This window comes from Engraulis encrasicolus, chromosome 6, assembly GCF_034702125.1.
Source record: "Engraulis encrasicolus isolate BLACKSEA-1 chromosome 6, IST_EnEncr_1.0, whole genome shotgun sequence".
Lineage (NCBI taxonomy): Eukaryota > Metazoa > Chordata > Actinopteri > Clupeiformes > Engraulidae > Engraulis > Engraulis encrasicolus.
This window is the reverse complement of record NC_085862.1, coordinates 50,794,890-50,817,679: the sequence shown is the minus strand read 5'-3', so window position 1 is coordinate 50,817,679 and position 22,790 is coordinate 50,794,890. Positions and strand designations below refer to the sequence as shown.

Sequence of the window (22,790 nt, the reverse complement as noted above, 5' to 3'; positions counted from 1 at the left end):
GTGTAAGAAAAAACAAAGTTTTACAGGTAGGCACAGGTTACAATAGCAATGGCCTTATAAGTCTGGACCAGTGTGACTATGAGACCCAACTTCTGTGAGAAAGTTCACTAGACGTTTGTGTTTTGTACCCAATCCTACCTTGCTCATCTCATTCAGTGTGCATGAATAATCCATGACTGAGACACATTGAGAATGGTACAGTACGTACCCTTGTACGGGGTAAGGCATAAAAGCAATTTAGTTGTGTGCAGTGTGTGCCATAGCTGCTGTGTTCCAACGACCAAAAATGAGATTCCGCTTAAATTTAGTAAGTTATAGTAGTGATATGGGCTTGTAGATTTGGACAATATGGTCCAGCGAAAGCCAACCACTGTCAGAAAGATCAGTAGACATTTATGTCTTGTGTATCTCATATCTCATATTCCTGTCTTCCTTCTCATCAGGTCACACGGTGTGTGTCTGTGTGTATGGCATGGAGACTACTTGGAGCTTTGTAGAACATTGAAATTTGATCATGGGGAATTCAGTTAACAACAAGTGTGTGTGTGTGTGTGTGTGTGTGTGTGTGTGTGTGTGTGTGTGTGTGTGTGTGTGTGTGTGTGTGTGTGTGTGTGTGTGTGTGTGTGTGTGTGTGTGTGTGTGTGTGTGTCTGTGTGTGTGTGTGTGTGTGTGTCTGTGTGTGTGTGTGTGTGTGTGTGTGTGTGTGTGCGTGTGCGTGCGTGTGTGTCTGTTTCTCTTCTTCCTCTTCCCGTTTCACTTCAGGGTCCTCGGACAGCCACCAGGAGAGGTATTACTCAGAGAAAACCCCTCCGCCGATTCCCAAGAAGAGGCTGGCCCGCACCCTGTCCCTGCCTGGGGAGTTCCCCTCTTCCTCCTCCTACCTCCGCTCGCCTCTCCTGCCGCGATACGGGAACCCGCTCTATGCTCTATCACCCCTAGAGGACGCCGTGTTTGACCCCGCACCCGATTCCGAGGACGGGGCAGAGGCAGGAGCAGGAGCAGGAGCAGGGGCAGGGGCAGCTGGAGGACCACCGAAACCCTCCGTCCTCCCTCTCCACATACCTCCTCCTCCTCGCTCTCTATCCCTACGTCTCCCTCTCTCTCTACCTCCGTCTACTCCTCCTGCTCCATCTCTCCCTCGCTCGCCTCTCCCTCTGCCTCAGTTGACCTTCGACACCCCAGACGAGCAGGTGCCCCTCTTCTTCTCTGACCTCGGCGACCGTGCGCAGGTGTCCGACAGCCTCCAGCAGCGCCTTCTGCTGTTCCTGAGGAGTTCTGCGGAGAGGGTGGAGAAGGGGGCTCGAGGGGTAGCGGAGGAGGAGGGGGTTCGACAGGTGGATGAGGGGGTTCGGAGGGCTGAGGATAGGGGCGTTACAAGGGAGGAGAAGAGGGCGCATCGTGTGAAAGAGAGAGTTTTGCGGATCGAGAGGGGTATTCAGCAGGTGGTTGAGGAGGAGGTGGTGGAGGTGGGGGTGGAGGTGCGGCCCCAGGACCTGCTGCTGTGTAGAGGAGAGCCCATATCAGATACCCAGGGTGGGGTGCTGCACCACAGGGTCAGGTGCACCACACAACAAGGACGGGAGTTATCCATCCAGGTGAGAGCAACATGGAACCATCCAAAATGTTCTCACATTCAAACTACGTGCACTATACATGGGTTTTCCCGTTTGTAAACAATCTCTGTCTGCACACCCCTGGCTGCGCACTCTTCAACCTCTGATTGTTGGAAACTGCTGTCACCTAAAAAATACACTCAAGTGGTTGGCTGCTTAGCAGCCTGCCCCTCCTCACAGCGGGAGTGTTTGTAAACGGGAAACCTGCGTATATATAGGGAAAATATCCAATGCAATGGACAGATGTATACACATCTAAAGAAAGATTATTAAAAAACGTATAGTAAGTCTATTATAGCAATGCAAATTCTTTATTTTAAGTTCTATTGATCTACCCACGTTCATGTTCATTAACACTTTCGTATTTTTCCGATGTTCACATTGGTGTGTATGTTCATGGTGCCATCGTTTGCTAAAGTCCACAGTCCACAGGCTGACATAAGTGTCAAAAAGATGCAACAGTTCGTTCAGCTGTGAAGTTATCTTTACCACCTGCATAATGGCTTTCAGGGTGTCTGAGGTCAGACTGCTTCTTTTGCTCTGCAGTCTTTAGAGGACATTGACCTTATCTTTCACCTAGAGACTCACTCACTCCCACACTCTACATGAAAACCACAAGCTAACACAATACACCCACACCAACACACACACACACACACACACACACACACACACACACACACACACACACACACACACACACACACACACACACACACACACACACACACACACACACACACTCTCTCTCTCTTTCTCTCTCTCTCATTCTCTCTCTCTGTCTCTCTCTCTCTCATTCTCTCTCTCTCTCTCTCTCTCTCTCTCTCTCTCTCTCTCTCTCTCTCTCTCTCTCTCTCTCTCACACACACACACACACACACACACACACACTCCCATATATGGAAAGTCACTACAATCTAGACTACACAATCTGCCATTGAAAGCCACTTCCTGTTAAATGGCAACAGGTGTTGAGAAAGAAATCCAACTGCAACTTTACAAACACATGTATATAACCCCCCTCGACTGTTATAGCTACATTGTGTAATATAATAAAAGAAAAAACAAACCAAAACAGGAACGATTGATTGCCAAACTAGGAATATTTATACATTTCACAAAAACAGAAACACAGCATGTTTCTCTAATCTACTCCAAATCTCCCATTTTTATTTTCAGATCAGCAGAGAACTGTACACGCCAATTCCCTCTCTTCAGCATCCCCATCCCAATGTTCAGCAGGTCATCGCTCATTTCCCTGCCAGCCCAAACGCTATAATCCACAGCGCTGAGCCGAAGGGGGACGCCATGGCTGCAGTTTGGCCACAGGGGGGCAGCAGAGATGTGGAAATGAAGCAGGAACCCACAGCAGCTCCCGATGATGAGTGTGGAATCCAGAGGCACAGCCAGACACAGAGGGAGCAAGCAGCCCAGCCTACCGTCCAGTCTCTCCTCAATCAGGGGTACAGCGTTACCGTCAGCAGGGACCTGACCCAGGCCACCCTGGAGGAGTTTGTGATGGAGGAGGAGGAAGGGGGGTCGCTGTCTCGTACCCAGCCTGCGGTGTACCAGAGGCGGCTGCTGCTGCTGCTTCTCCAGGTGACCCAGGCTCTCCAGCACCTCAAGACACACGGTATCCAGGTGACGGCACTGGAGCCACGCTACATACTGCTGGCCTGGAGGGAAGATGGGGGAGCGGGTCAATGGGGAAGAGGTGGCAGCAGAGAGGAGGAGGTGTTGAAGAGGGAGGAGAACAGGGGTTCACAGGGGGGTGGTGAGAAGTGTAGGATGGGCAATTGTGACAGGGAGGAACTGGGAGCAGCTAAGAGGAAGCCAGACGAGGAGGAGGAGGAGGAGGAGGGAGTGGAGCGACAAGGGAGAGCTGACGGCCTCTGGAGGAGGTGGGGGACTCCTCGAGTGGTGCTCATTCTGTGCACCTCCACAACTGCATCCTCTCAGCCCATCACCTCACACCATGTTCAACTGGGCAAGCTGCTTCAGCGCTGCCTGCCTTCTCCAGTTCCAGACCCTATAGCGAGTTCCATCATGGCTCCATGTAAATCAAACTCCCTTCACAACCAAGGTCCACCAAAACCAGCCTCACCAGACTCTACAGCTCCACCAAAACCATTTTCACCCTACACTCAGGCTTCAGTAGCACTACCAGACACCCCTTATTGTCAGGGCCTGGCGCGCCTCCTCTCCCAGCTCCTGGTGCCCGAGTGTGGGGTGCAGCTTTCAGATGTGGCCCCCATGATCCAGGCTCTGCTCTGGGGCCCCAGGGCCTCCCTCTTCCAGCACACCCCCTCCACATCCACCTCCTCCTCCACAGACCCCAGCACCACCACTGTCCACAACTGGCTGCAGGTCAAACGCTCCCTCCTGCTGCTGAAGCTGGCCGAGAGGGGCCTGTTCTCAGATCAGTCAGGGGTGGACTGGGAGGACTACCTGTGTCTGCAGTACCTCAGCCTCACTGATCCCCACACTGTGCTCAGTGCCACGGCGAAGCTGGGTCTCCACAGCATGGAGCTATGAGCAGACGCGTCTATCCCCAAGGAAAAATCGGGGATAGCCTGCACTCCTCTGAGGATGGAGGACATGTTTCATTCATAAAATGAAAATGTTACTAGTGTGTTACAAACTTGATCAGAGAGATCAAGGGTCAAGGTCTTTCATTCGGGATATGCTCTGTTTGTCTGAAAAAGAACTGTAGCAAAAAGCTCTGCCCTACAAAAGCCAAAAAGGCAATAACTGCATATTTTGTCACAGCTGATATACTGGAAATAGACGTTATCATCAAGCCTCTATTATCTGTCACTGTTTCCTGACTGTTTCCTCCCCCCTAACAAGAATCTACTGTGTATAAAAGAATCACGAGTTAGTCACTATGATTGAATGTCAGGACGTCTCAGGGGGAGCGTTCATGTTACTCAGTTTCAATGCTCTCATATGGTAACTGAACTTTGCCTTAGTAGGGCAGAGTCGCTCTTGGTCATTATTAATATGTGCTTTTGGGCTCATTGCAAAGGAGAGCTGTGCTGCCCTGCTTTAATATTTTTATCCTCCTCTAGCAGGGTGTACTTGAGGATACCTGCCTGATCTAATAGGGCTCTTACCACTAAATATTACCATGCGAAAAAGAAATACATGAAACTTAAAGCCTTCTTGTATAGTTTGACAAGTCTTAAATGGTGTATATTATAAAAGTAGCTTTCTTACTTTTCAACACACATGCCATCTAAAATGTGTATATTGTTGTTTGGGTGCACTCTGGAATGTATCCAGCTACTGACTGTTTTAAATTCTATTGTTTTATCTAAGACTTTTATATTTGTACAATGTATCAAAACAATGAAATAAGATACATTTGTATCCTGGCATTTCACAACAAATTTAACAGCACAGAAATTGTATAAATAATAAAGTGCCTAGATATGCATTGCTGCACCACAAACCCTATTTTTTGTGTTGAGGCTGAATATTTTTCAATGTAAACTTCTTAAACTTTGCAAACCTTTCATATGCCTTTCAACATAGTCTTTCACTAGTGAAAATGTTTGTAATCAAAGTGTCTGGAGTAGTCCATTTGTCATGTTTTTGTCATAAGCTTACCTGAGGACATTATTATTTAAATCTTACAGGTGATGGAATTTCAGCTATGGGAATTAGTCTGTGCTATCACCAAACAAGCGCATTAACCTATTTTTTACATTTTGATTGGATGGGGGATCATATTTGTCTTCTCATGATTAAAATTCTGTTGACAAAAATGTATTTCATAACATGGATGTCATTGTGCCAAAACCAAGATTATTTCCATCTATGATGAGATGATACAGTCATTCCCCAGCCAACCCCCATGCGCAACGCCCAGCAAAATGCCTGTCAAGCTTGTCATTTATCACAGATCAAATCAGTCAGAACAGCTAAGCCACTGGACGTCTTTTTTAAACTGGCAAATGTTCCCCTTTTCATATTTCAGTTCAGTCCATTGAGTTCGTGCACAACAACATTACTGAGATGGTTGTGTGTGCACAGTATGTCACAAGCTCCATGTCAAAAACACATCAGTGTCCATCAGCAAACCCAATGTGCCTGTCAAAACCAGGCCATACCATCTGTCTGTCAAGAGCCCATTCTCTTGGAAAATCAAGTACATGCTTCGTGGTGCCGCTACGACATAGCCTAATTTTTCGTAGTTGGGCAACGCGCGCTGTCGTCGAGAGTGGGTGAGAGAGAGAGCGAGTGTGAGAGAGAGAGAGAACACCGCGTGCATTCCGGGAGGGGAGCGCTGACGTTGTGTCAGCTTCATGCCATGTCTGCCTTCCTCCAACGTTATCCCTAATCTTAGAGGGACACTGTGTGAGATTTTTTGTTGTTTATTTCCAGAATTCACGTTGCCCATTCACCAATGTTACCTTTTTCATGAATACTTACCACCACCATCAAATTCTAAGTATTCAGTATGACTGGAAAAATGGCACTTTTCATACATGAAAAGGGGGGTCTTCTCCATGGTCCGCCATTTTGAATTTCCAAAAATAGCCATTTTTAGCTGCAAAAATGACTCTACTTGGACCATACTAGAAAATATTTGTTTATTACTTAGTAAAATTTCATGTAAAGATCAAATTTGACAATAGGCAGCCCGGTTTCAATGAGCAGCATAGTTGCAGTACCTTTTTTGACCATTTCCTGCACAGTGTCCCTTTAACCCTAAACCTAACCCTAACCTTAACCTTAACCTTAAACTTAACCATAAATCACTTGTTTGGAATGGTTGATTACCGTCGTTTCCAGTTAGCCTTCAGTCGCGCTTGATTGTTGACGTCTGTCCGCATTATTCTTCCCCCCAGAACCAAACTACCCCAATTGTCAGTTCCCCCTTTCGTCGCCCAACCACGAGAAACGAGGCTATTCGTAAAGGCACCACAAGGCTTAAAGTTGATTTTTTTTTCCTGTTTTTCTCGTAAAGACTTCATGAATGGCCCGAGTTACTGTTGCTGTCAAAGAGCAAAGTAGGTCACATGAAGCTTCACCTGTCATCCGTCACAGCGCAACCAGGCCGGTTAAACACCAAGACTGTCAATCAAAAGAGGTAAACAACTGGACTACTTTTTGAAGCTTGCAAATATTTGAACTTCAGCCCAAAAAGCTTCTTCAGTTTACATGGGAAAGCAGCATCACTAACTGTGGTGTGGGGATCACCAGCTCCTTGTCATCTGGCCTCGGGCCAGGCAACAAGAAAGCCCCCCCTCAATGGGTGCTGCTAGTGTACAAAACGATTCAGGGCTTTACATCAGATGTTGGGGGTATGGGAGTAGTCCTCTGAGAATTTTTTTTTGAAAATATAGTTTTTAAAAGTGTGATTTTAGCGTAATATAATTGAAATACAGTATAGAGTTTTGGGCTTCAGGTCCTCCTTGACTATTGGGCCCCTGGTCCTGGTCCCGGTAGGCCGGTGTAGAATCTGTCCTTGCATGGTCATCATCATAAGCAGAGGCCCAGGCCCAAGGGTATAGGAGGGGCCAGCTTTGGCCAAATCTACCTTGCAGAATTATTTTGTTAAAATTATGTTGGGATGGAACATCAACATGGTCCCAACTACAGGCCAACGCCCCACACAATAAAAATGTTCACTTTTTGCTCACCGGCCACAAGCCATTTATAATCTTTCCGCTAACTTTTTTTTTCTTTAGAATATTCTTTAAATAAAACAATGCATGCATTAAAATACAAACAATTGCTGCAACTAGTGTGATGTCTCGCACCAAAGAATAGGTCAACTGTCAAAGTGGCTAGTAAGACTGAAATTGTTTAAGTTTTACCAGCAGTTGGCCGGTTGGTAGGTGCCAATGTCAAGCTCTGTAGTAGTTGTGTGAGAAATAGTACAGTCACTTTATTGATCCCTATGGGAAATGAAGGTGTCAAGACGCTTACACATTAAGCACATTAAGCAAGTAGCCAAAAGGAGAATGAATGTTCAATTTTGTCCTTGCGTGACCGTGTCCTCCACCACACATTTTGTTTTTATGGAGCAATGCCTTCTGGGCACTGTCATCAACCACATCTTAAGACAGTTAACCAGAGCCATGTTGAAGCCCGTTGACGACGCCATAGTGGATAATGATTATTCTGTGGAAGGAGAGTGTGGTGTGGTTGTGCAACTGTTGACTAATCTTAGTGCAAGGTGCTTGATGTTAGGATAGGATACATACTGTTCCTCTGACCTTTGATCCTTATTGTAGTGCAATGACATGACACCATGCAGAGCAACCATTGCTTCACGTCCCACTGGATATGATCTCTTGTACAATGTGTATTTTCCGTAAAAGAATTAGTGAGTTACTTCATAACTTTTGTGTGTGTGGTAAAGATGACACAGACAATTGAGTAAAGAAATGCAAATCCCTTGAAGTCTAGAGGTCTATACACTTTATTCTCTGGCCATTGTGCAACTACACTAAGGTGCCGTTTTCATACTCCTAGCTGTTCCCATTGTGCCAATTTAAGATAAAACACAGTTCACATTAGTTGTTTAACATACTGTATTTGTTTGGATGGTCCAAAAGCAAACTCTGAATTCTTACAGTTAATTGTTTTACCAGTCTCCAGGCATAACCCTCCTTGTTGCATTGCTCTATAGATAGGTTATGTAAAAGGCCATAGAGCCATGTCCTCTGCGATACTACACTTCAACAGTTCACAACCTTGGCACTCCCCTCCAAGGCCACCATCTGTGCAAAGGAGTTTTATTTATTTATTCTACACTGCAGCGGGCATGAGAGCAGAGCTCTGTGATCTCAGCAGCATCCAGCATTATGGCTGATGATCTGCAGAATAATCCTACACCTCGCAGAACGATGAGGATTTCTTTCCAATTCAGAAACACTTAGGCAGTGAGACTATATTTATTCAATCATGACACCAGACGGGAGTTCTGGCTTGAGTTAACTCGTGCTGTACTTTCAACTGAGTGCATGGCAGACTGTGTTCAGCCATGAGACAGACAGTACATCTTTGGTTAACTCAAGTTATACTTTCACTGAGGGCACATCAGTTATCAGCCCGTGAGAGAATCTGTGCCAACTAAGTCAAGCTATCATTAGAGATACGCACAGGATGCCAAACTAATCCGCTCCATTGAGTAAAAACACAAATCACTCGCAGGACGTCATTAAAAGATCAAGCCCCATTCATCATTATCGGTTTGAGCACTTTTTTTATTCGGTGCACTGGTACAACATGCAGATTTCAGTTTTCAATAGAATCACAACTAAAACTCAAGATATTCATGCACACGTTTAAAAAAAAAGAAAAGAATTCAATACAAACATTAAAATCAACCATGAAGTATAGCCATGAGAAACCAAACTACTTACATAATGTTTTTTTAATGATGCATGGAGATCTTCAATCATAAATTACACTCTAGAGATGATCGGTTATGCAGAAACATGGAGGGAACTGGAGGAGGGAACTAGAAAATGACTTAAAAAAAGAAACAACCAACCAAACAAAAAGAAACAACCCAAAAAAATATCCTGGGGGATATGTTCCAGGTCACAGCCTGCACTTGGCCCCCCTCCGCGGCTCACCCTGCGTTAAGGTAACCGAAGAAGCAGAAACAACATGGCTGGCATTCCAGCGGGTCACTTGATAGGGGGAGAAATGGAAGGGGATATCGGTCAGACTGTCCTCTACCCCACCCCGTCTCTCACCCTTTCTCTTTCTGAGTGTGTGTGTTTGTCCTTCAAGTGCCCTTGAGTGTGAGGAGGGCGGGGGGGGGCCAAGGCCTACTAGCGCACTGGGACACGCTGTTAGAGGAAAGGAGGGAAGGATAGCGACGAGTACAAACGGTGGCAGGTGTAAGCAGAGTATGAATGGAGATCAGAAAAAAAAAAAAAATACAAGTGCAAATGTCACATTTCTACAGCACGACTCGAAAAGAGGTGGCGTAAAATAAACAAACAAAAGTCACTGGAAATGTCTAACGCTCAGTTGTTTTTTCTTAATCTTTTTTTAACATTGATGTCAATTCACTGAGGACAATGGTGGAGAATGCATGTGAGTGAGGGAGAAAGGGAGAGAGAAAGACTGTGTGTGTGTGTGTGTGTGTGTGTGTGTGTGTGTGTGTGTGTGTGTGTGTGTGTGCATGAATGTGTTTGTGTCATGTGGGATGAGCTTATTCGTCGTCAGATGAGTCTTTCTCGATGCTGTAAGCCATGAAGAAAGCATCAGGGCGGGAAGGGACGAGGGGGTGGCCTGGTCGCACAATCTCAAAGCCCAGGAAACTGAACGTCCGAAGCAAAGAAGCTGTGGAGAGGGAGAGAACAGACCAAAAAAAAAGTCAGATCACAAAAGGCTTTTTTCCAGATATACAACCTAGCTATGTCATGCCGTGTCGAACTGAGTGGTGCTGTTAACCCAGCCTGGCGTGTGTTTCCATTACAAACTGTGTTACCCAGAGTATGGTTGCGTTTTTTGAGTCGTCAAGTAGCATTACATTACGTAGGCTAGTTGACTTCACGTTAGGCAGAAAGATATCTGATCTATCAACAAAGGCCATCAATAGTTTCAGCGACATCATATTCGGATACTACAATGTTGACTTCTGCCTTCGATTTTAATATCAAAGTAATACAGTGTGAAACTAAAGAGCATTCCAAGGGAGTTGATCTGGTGGACGCCATGATTCACCGGTAAGGGTGAGCTAACACACAGCATTCTGGGTAGTAGGCCGTGACATACTCGCTCAGTTAGGTTCAGCCAGCCGAAAAAACGAGGGCTGGTTTTCGAGCTGTGCCATGCCATACTTGACTTATCGAAACGGAACAAACAGAGCCAGAGTTGTGCTGTGTTGAGCCGTACCAGGTAGAAAACGGGCAGTGGATAAGGGCCTAAAGCAGCTTGTCTATGCAAATAGGGAAGTGAAACGTGTTGTCTATGTTTTATTTAAAGAGTGGCGCGCAAAGGAGAAGTGAAAAGAGGAAGTGGAGGGGGACGGAGGGGCCTAGGACACTACCTTTTGTGTTTTACAAGATGCTTGACCATAATCATGATGTTGCCATTTGGCTTTTTCAAATAAGGTGAGGTTTATTGTGCAAGCTTGGGGAGTTGAATGTGGAAAATATATGGTGGCGGTAGTGGGTAATGCTAATGTGTGATTGGTAAGTAGCATTCAGTGCAGGCATTTGAAATGTCTTCTCTCACCTCGGTCGTCTCTGTTCTTGTGGAAGCAGATGAAGATGTGATCCACGTGAAGTTTCTCCTCAGCAAACTCCAGCAGCAGCGTCAGACTAGAGAGAGAGAGAGAGAGAGAGAGAGAGAGAGAGAGAGAGAGGTCAAAAACACAAGTCAGAGCTACATCTTGGCTTCCTGCCCTCATCACATAACACACATTTTGAGACACTTCATGTCCGTGTGAAAGACTGAATCCAAAACCAGTCATCAGCCGGGGGAAAACATTCATTATAGCGCTACAGTCACCAGTCAACATCCTGCTTGCCTTTCCTTAGCCACACCTTGAGTTCAGTTCCATGGGAAAGTGCTTTGTGTGGTAAGATGACTCAATTCACCAACACCAGGGCAAGCGCGCGCACATCAACGCCGTTTATACATACCTGGGTATTTTGATGAACATTTTTCATCCCTACTCCAACCAAAATATTTTTGTTCACCCATAGTCAAATCCACATAAATATGCTACCGAATGCTGCCATAGATATGTTATGCCTGAGTACGGTAAGGAGGATGCCATTTAGGCCTCCGTTTTTCTGTGCTTATATACAAACTTCTGACCTTTTTTTTTAACTCCACTTTTATGCTATATGTTTACTGCCATGTGCAATACTTTTTATTAGGTCTTTGTGTATGTTTTCTATTTGTGTATTTATGTAGGCCGTCACACACCTTAATTTATTACCTGTCAGATACCTTAATACAATACTCAACCCTTCTCTACATCCACATAATAAGAGGTCCCCTGTATAGAGGTGTGTGTGTGTGCGTGTGCGTGTGTGTGTTACCTGTGCTTGCTGCCGTCGGGCAGTGCTCCAGGGGGGATCTCCACATAGAGGCAGGCCCCCTTGAGTGCTGCCCTCCAGGCCGTTGGCTTGGCCTCGCCGCGGCGCGCCTCAAACAGCAGGAAACGCACGCGGCCGTTTGCAGGAGGAGGCTCCTCAAATACCAGCAGTTGAGAGTCCTGCATGGAGAGAGACACACACAGGTTACAGGTGAGGGAAACGCTAGGAGCACTATAGTAATATACAGGTCCTTCTCAAATAATTAGCATATTGTGTTAAAGTTCATTTTTTCCCCATAATGTAATAATAAAAAAATAAACTTTCATATGCTTTACATTCATTGCACACCAACTGAAATATTTCAGGTCTTGTTTTGTCTTAATATTGATGATTTTGGCATACAGCTCATGAAAACCCAGTATTCATATCTCACAAAATTAGCATATCATGAAAAGGTTGTCTAAACCAGTGGTTCTTAACCTTTTTTACTTAACGCACCCCCTTTCCTGTACTGAAGACAAGCCGTGCACCCCCAACACAAATTTACGCACGTGCATATGTACTAGAAATGTTTTAAGTGATTAATTACAATGATTGTTGCTTGATACATTAATCAATACCATAATGACTTAAAATGGGGACCATAACATGTTATAATTTGGTCTTAATTTGACCTAACTATAATGTTTGCAAGCACAATTTTTGTCACAACCTCAACACAAACAAAATTCTGCGCACCCCCTGGAATCTCTGGCGCACCCCCAGGGGGTGCCTGCACCCCAGGTTAAGAACCACTGGTCTAAACAAGCTATTAACCTAATCATCTGAATTAAAGGGACAGTTTGGTCAATTTCAACATGCAGTTGTAATGCTCACACTACCCTGGACTTGTCAGTGCCTGAGGTTTTTTTCTTCTTCTTCAGCCGTTTCCGAGATCCTGGTCATTGTAATGGGGGCAGCTCTTTGTTTACATTTCAAAAAAACATTTTTATTTATTCCCAAAAACATCCAAAAGGTTATACAACATCAGCAGACAACTAGCAAACAGCAGTACCTTTTGGGAAAATATTTGGAGTTGGCCTATGTTTCATTTTTTAAAAATGTAAACAAACGCTGCCCCCATTAGAATTGCTCATATCTCGGAAAGGGCTGAGCCGAAAAATGTGGCATCACCAGGTACTGACAAGTCAAGGGTAGCGTGAGCAATACAACTGCATGTTGAAATTGACCAAACTGTCCCTTTAACCAATTAACTCTAAACACTGGTAAAGCTTCCTGAGGCTTTAAAAAGTCTCAGCCTTGTTCATTACTCAAAACCGCAGTCATGGGTTAGACTGCTGACCTGACTGTGTTTAACATTGAAGTCAATGGCAGTGGCATTGCACGAGGGTTATGAAAGCCCAGACATCATTGATGCTTAGCTGTCAGCAGTTTTTTGTTCTTTGATCTGGTGACCCACACTTCCCTCTTCATTATACTCCATAGATTTCCATACCAAGTTTTTCTATTTTTGTTGACAGAACATTCCATTGACTTTCAATGGGGTTTCATTTTGGGAAATTAGAATTAATTAAGGGCCTGTCATTTTCACAACCAGCTGATTCAAAGCCGACTAAACATGAAGCAGTTTTTGTTACTTTGAGAATCAGACATTGACACTCCTGGTGAAGACAGACAGATTGTGGACGTTTGAAATCAATCTAACTGCAAAAACAATCTGCAGGTATCACATAGCATGTCTGAGAGTGCTACAGGTCGTTCTATACTCCACCCACAGCATGTAGAGACTGTGGAGTAGCAAATGTCCCTGAGCGCCTGGAAGGTCACAGCTTCGGTGTGTTATTTCAGCCATGGCCAAGTCTAGCTTGGCCCGATAGCAACCAATGTGACAGTTGTTGTTGACAAACAAAAAGCTATTTTTTGAATGGTCACAGCACGAAATAGCGATAAGTTAGCTGAGGAAGGGTCTGGTGGCTCAGATCAGGTTTACAATCTTAAAGAGCTCAGTGTGGGGGGCGGGACACACACACACACAGAAATGGGGTGGAAAACAAATATAGAAAGCGCAAACAGCGATGACAGCTGAGCGCTGGTCACTTTGGGAAAAATAGGACGGCTTAAGCAGGACACAGACAGTCACAGTCAGAGTCACCGACAGGACAGCGGGAACAGAGAGCAGCTTAGCACAGAGATTGAGATTGGGAACAGCAGCGGACAGATTAACTGCGCTCGAGAGAGAACATGGCGAGGAAACAGGAGGTGAGCGCGGATGAGGTGGAAGAGTTGAGGAGCAGAGCAGGGCAGGCCTGTGCTGTGCTGTTCTGTTCTCGGGGCTTGACTTTAACTTTTTGCTCACTGGCCACAGTGGCTAGTTGTTTTCCTAAAGTCACTAGCCACTCAGCCTTTCTACCAACCACAGTTTTGTTTTCAGTATTTCCCTAGATAAGCATTTTCTTTACCATGATACATCTAAGCGCAGAAAATGATAGTGATGAAACAAGATGTGCTATGAACACATTGTGTTAAAATATATCAGACATATAGAAAATCAATGGTTCGCCTTGAACTTGCATATAACACAAGGGTCAAAAATAGGATATAGGCTACTGTGATATGTCATACCCAAGAATAAGTTACCTGCCAAAGTGGCTTATGGGATTGAAATTATTACCAGCCACAGCCAAGTTTTACCAGCATTTGGCAGGAGCCAATGTTAAGCCCAGGCTGTGCTGTGCTGTGCTGTGTCGTATCGTGTCATAACATGTGGTGCGGTGGTGGTGGCACCAGAACTAGCAGGGGCCGTTGGATAAACAGCGCTTTGTCTCGTTGTGTGCTGCATCTATGTAAACACAGGAACTTCTCATGTGGCCGTGTTAAGTCTGTTGTAACCTAAAGCTATGACAGCAGTGTCCTCGCGCACTTAACTAGCGCTTAACTAAAATAGAGGAAGTCAATTTCCAGTCTGATCTTTTGTTTTGAACGACTGGTACCCAGGTGTATAATGCCAGATTGTGTATGCGCACACGCGTGCGTGCGTGCGTGCGTGCGTGCGTGTGTGCTTACAGAATAGAATAGTTTAGCTGTAAGATTGTGATCCCTCTGGCCGTCCCCTCGCCCACCTGGGATCTTCAGGGGTGGGAGAGGGGCATCAGGAACACCACAGAGGCCCCGGACACGGGTTACTGCAAGACCGGGAGCACCCACGCACACTGCAGAGGAGGAGAAGAAGAGGAGAGAGGGGAGACAAAAACATTAGGACATCCGTTACTGCAACAGTGGAGAAAGGGGAGGAAAGAGGAGAGAGAACACTGCAAGACCAGGGCACGCACCCATGCATATTGCAGAGGAGAAGAGAACAACAGTGGAATTTACAACACTATGAACACTAGTAGAACAGTCAGTAGAACACCATGTAGAACAGTCAATAGTACACGAAAATAAGGGGCAGAATGAACACCAAGGGGGGAGATGAGAAGAGCAACACTTCTTTTGAACCTTAAACAAAGATTCTCTATTCTGCATTTAAACCGTCTCTGCCTTAAAACAGGCTTCATTGTTTCCACATTGTTTTCATGGAACACCAGGATCATTACGGCAAAACGGAGCAATCGGGACAGAGACCCCAGATCGGCTGAAATTAAAAACACTATGGTCTGACGTTGGCATAAACTTCTAACTTATGGTTATACAGAAGAAAATGTTTAATGTAGCCTTCTGCACCATACCCCATTTATGTCACCATAACAAATATTTTTGGGCTGTAGGTGGCTTTTTATCTAGGATAAAAAATAACATTTCCAAAATCCAAAAGTTTGGTGCTTCATCAGCTTGCACCAGAGCAAAAGACATTTCTAAATTAGCTCTGGCGCCCACCATGTGCTATAACTGAACACAATATTAGTGCGGAGGAGCAGGCCATTTCTTTGATGCCTCAAAAGACTGCACCTTCATCCTGTCTGGCACCCAGAGAGGAAACACTATTTGGTCGCAATAATAATCATTATTCAGTTCATGAAGCATAATCGGAATTCCTTTGGAATCAGTAAATATGCATCTAACCGTCTTAACTTTCCTGTTTGTGAAAAGTACATTTCCAAAGTCACATTGGTATTATAAGCTGATGCATAAGAATCGGTTTCCACAGCAGCAAGCCTTGTGACTGACTTCCTCAAAAACAGTCAATGGGAGTGAGGCAGGAGAGCCAGGAGAGCATGTGGCCTTGCTGACTTGTTTTTGCTTGCACAGGCTGTGACTCACATGGGGCTGCCTTCCCAAACTCTTGGGTAATGTGAACCACATCAGCTACATTTTTAAAAGCCTGTGTGTGTGTGTGTGTGTGTGTGTGTGTGTGTGTGTGTGTGTGTGTGTGTGTGTGTGTGTGTGTGTGTGTGTGTGTGTGTGTGTGTGTGTGTGTGTGTGTGTGTGTGTGTGTGTGTGTGTGTGTATGCGTGCGCGCGTGTGTGTTTAGTATTAAAAACAGAGAGGCTCCAGGACTATGCCCTAGCAGTTAGTATACACACTTGAACAAACAAAGCCCTGAACTAACTCTTCCCACAGCATTCCTTGCGCTGAAAAAAGAAACAAAACACTGAACTATCTCAGCATTTCACAGGGTCTCTGCCAATTTTCCATTGTTTACAACCAGCCAAAAAACTGGTCTGAGTTTATGGAGCATTATCGTTATTTTGAGAGCAAACTTCGGCCCAAATTCTCCAGCAATGACAGGGGGTTTTGGAATCTGGGTCCTGGTCTCACGGAGAGTGACCGATATAGCCATTCTCGGAATTTATTGACAAAAAAAATTGTTATGGGAAAATCATAATGTAGCCTTCCTTTGTTGAAACATGCACTGGGGGATGTTATGGAAAAATTTCCTTGATGGCCCATGCCTTGGGAACTGATTTTGCTGAGTGTTTTCATCATTAAATTAACATCCTATTTCCTATTTGGACTTTTCCTTTGCGCTGCAGTGACTTACTTTTTAAAAAAGCAGTGGCACTGTAGTATTTCAGTACATTGAGGCTGCATAAAAAGGCTCATTATCATTTCAAACACGGCATACGAAAACTCCAGTGAAAGGGAGAAAAAATAGTCAATGATTACAAATAATTACTCAAATTACGAAAGCACTTTAGCTTTATGGCAAGATGCTCATGAACATGCTGTACGCACTCTAAATCCCATTAAAAGTGTTTGCACACCACTGCATTTCTGCACCGCACCAAGAGCCTCAAGAGGAACCGAGCACTGGTTGCTAAGGTCGCCTGTGAATTTACTGCCGAGGTATGGGCATCTAAACATCATGACCCCAAGCCATGTGACTCAGGTTCTGTCACATGTTTGTATGCGTTTGTTTGTGTCCGTGAGTCTACTGCAACCACAGAGGAAGGAGATCAGGAAGTTCAGCGCACTCTTCTGCCCAGCTGCTCTCCTCTCTGCCCCAGTGGGCTTTGTCAAACATTAGCACAAGTGCGGGCCATTTGCAGGGCGAGGGTTTAATTATTAAAGCTCAGCTGGAGCAGACGCTATAAATGACTAGGCAGCCAGGCTGCACACAAGAGTTCAAGCACGTTGTATCTGGTAGCTTTCGAGCACAACGCCCCACAATAGGCTTTAACAAGTGTAGCTACATAGCTCTCTCCACACAGTAATCTTGCAGACTGTCATTGCCACAGCAGTTCACATTCTTGACGTCATCATTAAGGTAGTGTGACATGTGGAGAGAATGTGTGATAGCAATGGCTGAACCAGTACACCCCCTGCCCCTCCACCCCTTGTCTGCACTAGCATGACTCATTGTGCAGGTCTACATTAGCTAGTGGCGCATCAGATTCATACATTTGAACTCCCTCCATTTTATAAACCCCAAAGAACACAGCACATAAATCAATCACACATGAGGCAAAGTGGAGCAAGTATCTCAGCTGGTGGATGCAGGAAATCCAGCTTTTCAGCTGTGCAGTGAATCCCACCACAGATGAATGAAAGGTGTTTGGTACTCTCGGGCAAATCACAACCATTACGACACACAGGATTAGTGTGGCCAGAAACAGTGCAGTTCCCATCCAATCCCATAAGTCGAAGTGCAAATCCGACCGCCACAGGCAGGGCAGAGGATGGGGGGCATGACTAGTCAAGCTGGGAGAAGGCTTGAAGCGTCATGGAAACCATTTGAGAAGATAACGACGCAAGACTACTCACACTAATGCCCCGTCCCCCACAAGAAACAAACACACAGTACACTCCGTGCCCACTGCCTGCTGGGTGATTCTGTGAAGTTTGCGAAACAGCACCACTCATTAGTTTGCTTACTGAAGGGGGGGGGGATCACATGCGGAAATGTTACTCATTGAAAAGCACAGAACTAGCGCTATACCTAGGAGTAGTCATTGCGCAATAAGTCGTGGCGTCGCCCATGTCTGGATCCAGGTTTACACTCACCACATCTGTTTCTAAGGTTGAAGGTTCAAGTCGATTCCTTGCTATTCATCATTTTACAGTGACCCATATTCGCATGAACTTTGACCTAACTGGGATGTGGGTTCTCTCGTGCGGGCGACACATCTGAGGTTCACGTTACCCAGAGTAAACACTATCGTTGTGCCACGTTGAGCAAGATCCGAGCAACACAACCTGCGCTTCACTTCGACCCAATGTATTTAATAACGGACATTTCAATGATTTACTCTTTTTCTTGCCGTTTGGGTTCCCAATAACGCAAGATAGCCCACACACCACACGCAAGCCAGTTGACTACGCAACACATAGCAAGCTTCCTCAACGTTAGCTTGATGCGTTGATCTCAAATATGTTTATTGATTAGTTTCTGGACATTTAGAAGCTTAGGATTCCGTTGAAAAGCACACGTTACACCTGCCACTAACGGCTAATTTCGCAATATACGTATTATTATTGACCACGATGCGCAAGGTGGGTAATGTTGACGCACACCTTATCATTTACAACTAGTTCACAATAAGCCTACCTAATCCGTGGAATATTTCCCCTCGTTTGATGTTGGCAGTATCACGCTACAAAAGGGTTATAAAATGAATATCTAAGCGCCGAATAAATAACATGTATCTTTCTTCGCCGATGCGAGTTGATCATTTCGACAGGTGAGTGCGAGCGAGCTTCTCACAAAATTAGCATCCCATCTCGCTAAATAAACTAGCATAGAGCTAGCGTAGCTACGTTATGGTAGCTGGCGTTGGTTTTTTAGAAAGTCGTCCGTGGATTGATGGTAAGAGCGTTACTCAAGACTCTCCCAAATTGTAATATTCGCATTGTCCATGTATTTGTGTATAGTGAGAGAAGGATGCCAAATAGATCAGCCTCGCTAACCCTTTACTTCCCAAGCTAGGTTCACTAGCTAGGCACAAGCGATAGCCTAGCACGGAATCTGTTCTGAACTATATTCTACTGGTTAGAGCAAACAGCGTTATTTCTGGTCGAAACAATATCTGGGAACACGTACAAAGTAAACATTCTGCACGCGGATGCCCTCTTCGCTTTGACCTAACAACGTGCACAGTTCCTTGCGAGTAAACAAGACACGAGGCCCGTGCGCTAGCTTCTTCACATATTCCCATGCTAGGCAGCTAGCTAAACCTAAAGTAAGGTTACATCATAGGAAGGCTAACTAAACAGGTATCCCAGCAGCTAGAGGTAGGCCCAATTTTCACTGTCAATAACCCAGCGACCCAAAACTTACCTTTCACTTTCGGGTTTATTACTATTCAGGTCGATGATAGGCATATTGGATATATTTCTTTCTTTTTCACGCACAAAACAATGGCTATTCAGTATCGTCTGTAGGTTGGATTTAACCATCCGGCCGGGCCAGCGTCCAAGCCCGCAGATCTCTCGCTTCACCACCGAATGACACTGTTTTCTAACGACGCTCACTTTTGCCAGCAATGGGCGGGCAGTCTGTGTGGAGTCATAATGGGGGCAGAGCGCTTTATCTTACGTAAATTATCGTATGCTATGTTTTATTGCATAACAGATATGTAGGCTACATGGCATGAAACGACATTGAAAAATATTTCCTTCATATGTTATAGGCTTAATTAAATAAGTAAATTGAACAAAGTATTTCCATAAAGTTGCTCTCTGTTCGACTGCGCTTCTTTCCAGTCGCTACATGTTCATTTCAGTTCAACAATAAAAAACAGCCAAGCCCAGTAGACTATTGATTGATGTAAAAATCATTAATTCGAGGTACATTACCTGCAATCTGAAATTAAACCGCATGAACTGAAAACACTGTCCATATCCCCGCCAGTTTTTTATTTTTTTGCCACTGACCCAGCTGCGCCCGTCGCTCAGTGTCAAGTGTCTGCAGAATCCGAGACGAGGGCTGACACCCTAACTTCTAAAGTCTAGGCAATAGCTTTTATCCAATCGCACAACACAACAGGTTTATCCAGGTAGGGTGCTTTTATACTAATTCACTGCCATGGCTACGACTCTGTCGCGCGCTCACTCTCGCTCTCCGGTTTGTTATTGCATGATAATCAGACGTAGAGCTTGACACTGGCCTAGCCTTATCGGGGCCAGCTATTTAAAGCAAGTACACTCCTCTGGAATGTTTCTCACACGGTTTCATCGACTGGGACTCTGCTTGTAGATAGATTTACAAGTCATTTACACAAATAAATATCAAATGAATCTAGCTGGTTCCCCAATTTTCGTTATGAAATTGCACAATTGGTGCTCATGACGTTTGCAGTCATTATCATTTTAGGCTATCTGAAAAATCTTCCACGCCTTGCTATCTGAAACCGTCTGTGACTAATCATATTTTCCTCTCTCTCTCTGCCTCCTCATGTGCTTCATAGAAGACCTGTCTTCAAGTAAGTTTCCTTTCCTGTTTCATCTTCCTTAAAAAAAAAACTTTCACATGTCAGTGTCTAGAAAGAAAGACAGTCGTGTCATGACAAAAAGGAAAAACAAAACAAAAGTGCATGCCTAGAGGAAGGCAAGACAATAGCCTTGTTCAAAAGTAAACATGGCATTGGGGCCCGGTCCTCTGGGATGTAACCAATGCCCTTTTAGTTTGCTTTATAGTGCTTTGTAGTGTGCTTTATAGTGTGCGTGTGTGCATGTGTGTGTGTCTGGATGTGGGCTATAGACTATAAAACAAAAGAATATTAAATTCAACTATTCTGTCATTATTCCCTCTATGTTTGCTCAGCGTGTGTGTGTGTGTGTGTGTGTGTGTGTGTGTGTGTGTGTGTGTGTGTGTGTGTGTGTGTGTTGGGTATGTATAGATGATATAGCATGATGAGTTGTGTTTTTGCCTTGATGTTGTGACATGGTTACTGCAGTGCCCTATCGTCGGAAGCTGCCAGTTGAATCGCTGAGCGATGTGGAGAACCCATGGAAGGGCGTCACGCTAAACCGCTGCATCCTCCTGGCCATCGTAGTGGTCATGATCAGCACAGGTGTTGAGCAGGCGCAGGGTAGGTAACTGGCATGATATGGGGGTGTATGGGCCGCCGCAGTTGCTTTACCTATGAGGCATACTCATAGGGTCACGTTCAGAATAAACTGTTTTACGTATGAGGTCATAGGGTCATGTTCAGAATAAACTTTCAGTACTATTCAGTGCAACCTACATGGTTGTCACGTTGTTGCCTCCGCTCATGGCATTTTGAGTGGTTCAGTAACTAACTCAGAAAAAGCTTTTTTTTGTTTGTTTGGGTTTTTAAAAAAAGATATTTTAGGGACTTTTGTGCCTTTATTGATAGGAAACTAGTCATTATGACAGGAAGTGAGTGGGGAGAGAGAGAGATGGGGCAGGGTTAGGACATAAGTCATGCCCCAGGTCAGACTCGAACGTGGGTCCCCATGGGCATACAAGCCCAAATGTAGGCTTAGCGCCTAACTCAGAAAAAAGTAACAGAAAAGTAAATCATTTGGCTCATGCTCTGCGTTCTCGTCAGCTCTGCATAGTTCTCTTTTGCTTTCTCTTCCAGAGGCTGTAGATGCTCTTATGGCAGACGAGGAAGCCATGGCCCTATTGGATTACCAGGTAGTTATTATACATTACATCACATTACATTGCACTTAGCTGACGCTTTCATTTATTCAAAGCGACTTACAGTTATCATTTTTCAGGGTATTGGTTACAGTCCCTGGAGCAATGTACCTGTAATATATATATACTTATAATAGTTATAGCACTTAGTTAGAGTTGTAATAGTATAGCACTGACTTACGGATAACCAGGTGTAAATAACATTGCAGCATGCATGCAGAAAGGACATCCAGTGAGCTGATGCATGCTGGTGCCCAAGTGTCAAAGTGTACTTTATTGTCAAATAAGTGGCAGGTAAATACAATCAATCAACCAATCAATTAGTTTATTTGTGGAGGAAGGGAGGAGGGTGCCCTGTTCCCCGAGGGAATGGAGACTAAAATGGCTTGGATGGCAAGACAGCCCATACCAGGGCTTGACATTGGCACCTGAAAACTGGCTAAAAATGGGTGAAACTTGTCTGTGGCTTGTAATGATTTCAGTCTCACTAGCCTGTCTGGTAACTTATTATTGGGTATGACATATCACAGTAGACCATATCCTATTATTTGCCCCTTGTTACTGTATATATAAGTTCAAGACAGATCATTCAGATTTAATTTTCTGAAATAGTTTCATGTATGACACAATGTTCATATCACTGATCATAGCAAAGAAAAAGGAAATATACACACATTGCCTACCAAATTTATGAACTCATTAATAAATTACTTGTCGTGTGTTTGGTAGAAACTGGGAAGCTCGCTGTATGACACCCTGGCCTTCTGGGACTGGGACTGGGGAATCGAAGAAGAGTTGGAGAGGAAACGAGCACGCAGGAAACATCGCAAGAAGAGCCCATCTGAGGGACTGCTGAGGGACAAAGATGGAGATGGGGTAGAGGACGCTGAGGACGGTGAAGATGTTGAGGATGGTGAGGAAGGAGGGGAGGAGGAAGAAGGGGAGGAATAGGACGAGGAGGAGAAATTAATGTGTCTGAGTCTGAACAACAAAGACGAGAGGAGACATCTCAATTTGTACTCTTAATTGAGAGATAACGATGACCATGATGATGATGATGATGATGATGATGATGATGATGATGATGATGATGATGACACTGACTAC

General features: G+C 44.8%; 2 protein-coding genes across 2 annotated transcripts in view; one reads left to right on the top strand and one right to left on the bottom strand.

Moving 5' to 3' along the window:
- peak3 (PEAK family member 3) overlaps nucleotides 1-5,537 on the top strand; it is an 8,659-nt gene extending 3,122 nt beyond the window's left edge. The window contains exons 3-4 of the mRNA XM_063202091.1: nucleotides 763-1,595; nucleotides 2,793-5,537. Coding sequence (XP_063058161.1) covers nucleotides 763-1,595; nucleotides 2,793-4,148 — 2,189 coding nt within the window. The 3' untranslated portion in view covers nucleotides 4,149-5,537. The remainder of the gene's footprint in view (nucleotides 1-762; nucleotides 1,596-2,792) is intronic.
- A 3,278-nt stretch (nucleotides 5,538-8,815) lies between these two features.
- Nucleotides 8,816-19,557, bottom strand: oaz1a (ornithine decarboxylase antizyme 1a). The gene is given in 6 exon segments (XM_063201895.1): nucleotides 8,816-9,929; nucleotides 10,827-10,912; nucleotides 11,642-11,817; nucleotides 14,702-14,788; nucleotides 14,790-14,847; nucleotides 19,353-19,557. Coding segments are annotated over 6 exon segments (657 nt in total). The 5' UTR covers nucleotides 19,472-19,557; the 3' UTR covers nucleotides 8,816-9,798.
- Between the last annotated feature and the right edge of the window lie 3,233 nt (nucleotides 19,558-22,790).